Source organism: Lonchura striata, chromosome 2 (genome assembly GCF_046129695.1).
Source record: "Lonchura striata isolate bLonStr1 chromosome 2, bLonStr1.mat, whole genome shotgun sequence".
NCBI classification, from domain to species: Eukaryota; Metazoa; Chordata; class Aves; order Passeriformes; family Estrildidae; genus Lonchura; species Lonchura striata.
This window is the reverse complement of record NC_134604.1, coordinates 49700506-49708173: the sequence shown is the minus strand read 5'-3', so window position 1 is coordinate 49708173 and position 7668 is coordinate 49700506. Positions and strand designations below refer to the sequence as shown.

Here is a 7668-nt window from a genome sequence, read left to right as displayed (position 1 = left end):
TTTGGTTGGGATGATGGCTTGACAATGCATCCAGCCTCAATAGCTGTGACTGCTTGACTGCTCAGCAGGCAAAGGCCTGCAGGGAATCACTGCTCCCAGAACTGTGTAACCCCATCCCTGCTACCAGGACCCCAGGCTATGCAGTATAGAGGCATATCAGTCTCTGAATTTTTAAAATATTCTCTCCCTCTCCAGAGCCTTAAGAACTGCTGAAGTTAATGTTGTTCCTAATTATATCTTAAATAAACATGTGACATCAAAAAATTACTCTATAGATTCTCCCTCATCTATATTTACTCAGGCATAATAGCAGCTGCCTACACGATTTTTGTCTTGCTAATGCACAGCAATAATCATAGAACCACCCACAGCCCATCTATTTTGGTAGAGTGCAGAAATAGACATTAAACCTATAAATGTCAGAACATGCCTTCTTTTCAGATGTTAGTATTATTTAAATTAGCACTTGAATTATGTTTCTACAACGTGATAGCTTTTCAAATGATGGTATATTGCACATGAAGTGCACTGGCCCTGCTTTAAACACCTTCAACCCATTAGGCCCATCTATAATTTGGTGCTTTTAGAAAAGCAAACGCATCGTAGAAGAGCTGTGATCTTTTTTGCTTATGCCCACAGGTCCCCAGGGAATTGTTGATGCCATAATTACCTGGTCAGGAGGTAAACATGACTGGTGCTTGTTGTCCAGATGCATTTGGGAACAGCTGTGTCTGGGTAGTTGGAAGATAACATTATCTGAACATGTCCCCACATTTCAGGGTAAGCACAGGGCTCACTATGAAAGCAATGCTGTTGGAGGGGAAATGTGTTAACTGGAAAATTGAAGCAGAGAATCACGTTTTCTCTGTAGATCTAGGAAAATTAGGAGCAAATCCTCCACCTTCCTTTTGACCACTAACCTCCAGTAAAATTAATTAAAAGAAACCTAGGAAAAAAGAACTGATTAGTCGAGATTTAGTGGATATGTGGAAGCTTATTGCAAGGAAACCTTGTTGTAAAAAGACAAAAACAGGTTAAGTGTAAAATCAGACAGCAGCTAGACCAGATCAACTCGATGCTGCTTTCAAGAAACACAAATTCTGCTCAAACAAAACTGTGCAAAAGGAGATACCTAGGATCATCTAGGAACAATATATGCCTGTTTAAGGGTGAAACGCTTCCATAATTCTCTTACATGAGAGTGAAGATGAAACACTGTAAGACGTCCATTTCTGAGAAAGCCCTTCTGCCATTTAGTAAGCCCTCTCATTATAATGAAGTTTTTGACTAAAAGCATCATGTTTTATTACAAACAGCATGCAAATAGAACATCATGCTTCACCAGACAGAGGACTAAGTTCATACTCCTCTCTCAAATAAGAGCCACAGCAACCACCAAGCTGCCACACACACACACGAGCTGCATGTACCAAACCAACAGTGACACCTCGTGGGCAATACTCAAGAACAAATCTAATTACAATTTCTTCCAGAACATCAACTTTAGGAGATTGATTATTAAAAAAAAAAAAAAAAAAAAAAAAGAAGGCTTAAGTTCTTTTGTAGCATTGGGGGAAAAAAATATCACCCTTCAGTGAGGGCTGCAGAGGATAATGCAGACAGCCCAGCAGCTCCACACAGAACCAGTCCTGTATCCAGCAGGAGCAGTACCAGGGGAGTCCCGACTGGCACTGCGGGCCTGCCCACTGCCACCAGCAGTGGTTTGAATTAGAATCAGGTGTGCATTTCAAAGGACATCTCCCCCTCATCCTGCTTTCTTCAGTTTGGTTGGCATCCCAGTGCTGTCCCAGCATGTAAAACTAAATTGGAAGACAACATTTGGGAGCACAAACTGTGCGGGACAAATGAGCACGCAGTGCTCAGGCCAGGCTTGGCCTCACCTGCAGCAAGGAGCCTGAACAAGCAGCATGGAGTGATGGCCATTCTGCCCAGAGCCTCCCTCAAATTGCTTCTGGCTGCTCAGCAAGCCAGGCTTTGCATGCTGTCACTGTGGCTGCTTCTGGGCTCCAGCTAGCCTAGATCTGCACCTCACACTGTACCCCAGGGTATCTCTAGTCCCTATGTCTCCTGCTGATATCAAACTAGGAGGAGCTGTGGGCTTCTTCAAGGGTACAGGGACATCTGGATAGACTGCAGAGCTGGGCAATCACTGACTGAATGAAATTTAACAAGAGCAAGTGCTGTATTCTCTGCCTAGGATGGGGCAATTCTGGTCATACGTACAAAGTGGGGGATGAGATGCTGCAGAGCAGTCGTGCAGAATGTGAGCTATGGGTTGGATGGTAAGTTCAATTTGAGCCAGCAGTAGCCATAACAGCAAAAGGGCCAACCACACTCTGGGGTGCCTCAGGCACAGCACATATTCCCCCATGTAAGTTCCAGCAAAAAATTATGTATGGCACTTGTGTCATCTCTCAGTACACATTCTCATAAAAAATAAAACCTATATAATAAAAAACCTTCTTACTTTCCTTTATCAGAGTGAAGACTTGAGTAAGTGGCAATTTGAGCACAAAAACAGTCTGGATAAACTCCAGAAGCTTTTTTAATGGTAAGACTACAAACAACGATTCCCAAACCTCTTGTTAAATGTGCCTGCTGAGCTCTGAAGAGAACATTTTAAGACTGGAAGACTTCTCAACTCAAAGAATTTAACACCAACAGAACATTTTCGTAAAGGAGCACTGTCAGCTCTTTCCTTCGGTCCACAGTTAAGGTCAACATTGAAATAAAACCAAACAGACCAAGTGCCAATCTGTCCCAATTCTACTACACTGCAGGCCAGTCAGCACACAACCCGTCAGCTGCTCAAGGCACACTGTAATCTTTGCTTCACTGCACAGCTTTTTCTGTCACTGCAGGGTTCAACACACTTTCAGACAGAGTGAGCTAACATGTTAAACTTTAAGCATATAAACTCTCTTTCACACTGGAGCAAGGATACAGCTAAACATTGGATATGTCTTTTTTTTAAAAGAGCATTAATTTTGTTTAAGACTGAGGAAGGAAAAGTATACATTAAATGCATTCAAGAGCTAACACTGACAGTAAAAGATGAAGCACAGAAATACAGAATCAATTACAATACTTCTAAAGGATGGTGTAGCCTGGCATAGATCTTAACATGTTACAGCCTGCACATGCCTGTCAACACCCATCTATGGCTACAAAGACTGAATGGATAATCACTATAAACACCGCCCGGGGTTATTCACCCCAGCACAGAAAAGGATATTCACACTACTACCTATGTGGTTTCAGGTTTAGATTAAGTGTCCAGATGCAGACCCCCTGGATCACAGTAGTATCAAATTCTTGGATAAACTGCTGCAATTCTTTTGTATGTTACAAATTGTTCAGCTTTCTTGTAGTGATACTGAGCTAGGAAGCGTGGTGTTGAAGAGGGCACAATCAAACCACTTAAGATTAACTAGATTTGTGATTTCAAGTAACGCAAATTTTCTGTAAAATCTAATGCTTTTTTTTACACAAAAGTGAACAAATGTAAGCAATTTTGCGGCATCTTAAATAAACATTCCTCTTTTAAGGAGATAAGTAAATACTCTACTTTGTAGGAGAAGAAAAAAAGGTGACAAAAAACTTTCTGGACAGATTTTCCATCCATAAAAGAAGTGAACACCAGAGTATCCTACATTAGCCCTGCTTACCAGACTAAGTCACCTGTTTCTGAAAAGAGCACATACTTTTCCCTCAATAGTTAGTTCTCCAGAAGTTGAGAGCAAAAACTGAATTGTGCTTAGCTGAGAGAGAACATTAGCTTTGTTCTGAAAACTTTTTTTTCCCATCAGAAAAACAAGATCTAGAAATAGAAAAGCAATTTTTCTGATCCCAGGAAATGCCCCTTCTCCCAAGCAATTATCTTTACACCAACTTCACCTTAAGTCCTCCCTCCTCACAGCTGCACAAAACAATTGTAAAGTTGTCTATATGACACCCATATCCAGTTCAGTCTTCTAGATAATCTTTCTAGTTACTCATCAGAAGATTGTCTGGAGGAACCTGCTTGAGTGCAGACTTCAAGCTACACAGTCTACAAATGCCCAGTTACAAGGCACTCTGGGGTCCAGCATACAAACATTATCAGAAGTGTTCTGATGCCATGACACACTTACCCCTCTGTGGTTTTACTTCTGTAGTTTATTCCCATATGTTGTTGCACTCCCCTCCCACTTCAAAGCTAGATACACAAAGTTCATCAAATTACTATTCCCAACATGCATATGTAGTGCTAACTGAACTGCTACAGAACAAAAATACCTTTAAAAATTTCATCTTCAGTTAAGAATAAAGTAAGATTATTCTCTCTGAAAATAGTATCTATCCTTGTACTCTGTGTACTTTTACAAATCCTGCAGGTTTACTTCCCCACAACTAGAAACCAAAGCCAGATCCTTTTCATATTTCATGTGAACAGTACTATTGAGAATGAGATTGGTACTTGAAGTGTAGAAAAATAAAACTAGCCAGAGGCTACGGGAAATGCAGCAATGACATTTATTGGAATTTCTCCAGGCATTACATGAAAAAAATTTAAAGAGAGGATAAAGCTCATTCAGTGCATCTTTAAAAAAAAGATGTATCTGAATAATCTTGGTTCTTTGTAACAGACGGTGCTGCAGTTTCTGGGATTAGTTTTTTATGTACACATCAGCTAAAACTCACTCTGAAGAAAACTGCAAAGAACTGCTTTTTCACTTGGCATTTTCCCATCTAGTACAATATGACATTCTTGAAATATCTAGACAGATTCCACATAATTTTATACACAGTGTTAAGACCTTTCACCCCAAATGTAAAAAGAGAGACTGTTACGTAAATCAGTATCTTTAATCAAATAAAACATAATGGAAGTAAAAAAACAACAAAAAAAACCCAGGAGAGCTGAAGCCCCTGAGTTCCACAGCAGTGTGCAGCAAGTAAGCATTGCTGTTCCTCACTTCTATGGTAACCTAAAGCATAATACTTAGAAAGCATTGATATTCAGTCCTTGCTTTCTAAATTGGACAATCTTATGCGAAAAGACACTGCTGAATTTGGCACTTTGCTTAAAAAGAATAAGTGTTTCCTGAAATACAGTATAAACAGAAAGAGATAACATGAGCCACTGTAAAACGCAATTAAGGGTTCAGACATGCACTCCAAAATACTTGTTTATTACACATTTGTCTAAGCTTTCTCAAAAATTCCACTCGAAAACATCTTCAAATCTATATGCAACTTTTTATACCTCTATAAACATAATTTCTCCCTTGAAATGATCAGAATTTATCCCACCTTTTGTCCAGAACACACAAATTCATGACTTTTGTTTTTAAAAAAAGACCACAAAGTAGTATTAAAACTGGAATAGCCTGGAAAGTGTTATTAAAACTGTGCCTGTACTTCAGGATCCCCTTTGAAATGTATAGCCACCATCTATGTGAAAACTGAAAGGTACATCATATCTGAGACTTGCTTGGTCCTCTCTTGTGCACTCACACTTAACTTCCTTCAACCTACCTCAATTTTCTTCTCAAATAAAATTTAAAACAGCCTTCTGCATCCCAATGCAATTAGACAAGGCTTCTTGCAGCATTTCTTTGGTTAAATGAGAGCCCCTGATACACCTAATTCTTACAACGGGCAAGTCTCCGGTGGAAAATGAACATCATTATAAATGCCATCCCACTGTTGTGCTTCTTTTCTCTCCTCATCACTGTCAACCCCAGCACAGGTGGAAGCAAACAGGCCAGGGAGGACGTGGCAGCCACTGCTAGCTCTTGCCTTTGCGAGCTCTGCGAGTGCATGCAGACACCTATTCCTTTAGCTCTGGCTATGGAGGTGGAGCTGTGATGTGATGCTTGTTTGTTTCCAGTTCCAACATGCACGCGGAATTACGCTGCTGACTGGTACAGCCCGGGCAGCGGATGGCACTACAGCTCTTTCTGTGCAAACCATGTCATGATACTTTTCTGCTTATTGGTCTGTGCTCACAATGTCAGTAGAATTAAAAGAGAGGCACGCATGAGTTCACACAGATTTTCCACAGAAGATGTGAAACATGCTCTTTGGAGGGAAAATTACATTCTCTTTTTTTTTTTTTCCTTCAAGTATTATTCAACATATTCAATATACATATATATAAAGACACACTATCCTCATTTCACTACAAGACAAGCACATCCAAAGTGAATTTGCAGATCACCATTGTCTTTGTCTACTCCAATTTCTCCTTTCCTTTAGGTCAACTCTAAATATACATCTACTCATCATAATTACATGTGAGAATCCTTTATTTTCCCCTTGTGATTTATTTACATAATAATAAAAAAATTAATAGCCTGAATTTGCATTCTGACACTTGAAGGCCCATTTGTAGCTATGAGTGTCCCAGCACTATTTTTGGGTAATACCATTGCCTATTGCTAAGTAGCTATTGAAAGCGGCATACTTATTTTTGCATTCCCTTCTTGTTTTTGAAGAAATGCTGCCTAGAAAACCCTGGTTTATGGCTTACTCCATATTTTATTATTTGGGTTGTAATTTACTTCCTTAAGGAGCAGTTCACAGTCAGACAACACTTCTGCTGGCAAATACTTCACTATCTGTTCAAGAGTCTTTTGATATGTTATCTTCTCCTGTTCCAGTGACTGAATTACAGTCTTCATTTTGTTCTCTCGTGTCAAAGCAGTCTCCAGGCTGGCTTCCAGACTCTGAATTTTAGCATGAGCAACCTGTAACAATAACATTATCATAAAATGATAAATTCTGAATAGTTTTCTTTTAATATTATTATATAGTATCATAATATTAAAGTTATGGTATTTTTTACATAGCTACTTCTAAAAGACATCTGTGTAGGCAGACAATACAAGGAATATCATACACAAAATCTCCTCATAGTGACCAGATCAATCTGAAGAATTTCTCAAAGTTTTAGAGAGGGAAGGAGACATAAAAATTACAGCAAGCAAGGGACAGCTGAGAGTAACAAGGAACTGGAGCCAGAGGGAGAAAAAGGAAATCAGCAGCTGAAGTAGCACTGGAAGACATGACCTGTCTGACAGGGATGGAACAAAGGAAACTCTCTGTGATGAAGTAAGCTAGAAGAATGGAGAGGTTGGAGGGAAGGAGAAATTCAGCATTAAGTCTTAAAGCAGACTGTGTTTCCTGTTCTTCAATTAAAAACCTACAACTTCCTCTGACTAGTCAAAGAAACCCTGGACCACAGCAGCAGCAGTTCCCTCTGTGGGAACTGGAAGAATTCTGATTGCTCCTAGGAAAGGGTACAAGCAGAGGAATGAAGAAGTTATGCAAACAAAAAGGTGAAGAGGTTAAGCACTGAGAAAGGCACTCTGAAAGAACAGAAAAGCCTTGATAGAGCCTTTCAAATAAGCCACTCAATTATTCTATGCCTTTGGTGCATTTTCAGAACAGAGGTAAAAGCCACAGCTGTGGTAAATAAATAAAGAAAAGTAAGAAAGAAAAATCAGTAATAGCAAAAAGTTTAAGTGATTCCTTTTTTCACTATCAAAACAACACAGCACCCTTAGCCCATAAACACAAAAATAATGAGGACTTGATATTTTCTTTTTTCCTTCCAATTTCCTGTTTCAGAAGCTGAAAGTGCTTTCTGAGCTCTTTACT

General features: G+C 39.5%; 1 protein-coding gene across 3 annotated transcripts in view; it reads right to left on the bottom strand.

Annotated features, from left to right (window-relative positions):
• Positions 1 to 4517: 4517 nt before the first annotated feature.
• The window catches only part of TBC1D4 (TBC1 domain family member 4), a 97447-nt gene continuing 94296 nt past the window's right edge, over positions 4518 to 7668 (bottom strand). For all 3 annotated transcript variants that reach the window (XM_021548021.2, XM_021548023.2, XM_077781367.1), the window contains one exon: positions 4518 to 6755. In XM_021548021.2, coding sequence (XP_021403696.2) covers positions 6528 to 6755 — 228 coding nt within the window. In that variant the 3' untranslated portion in view covers positions 4518 to 6527. The remainder of the gene's footprint in view (positions 6756 to 7668) is intronic.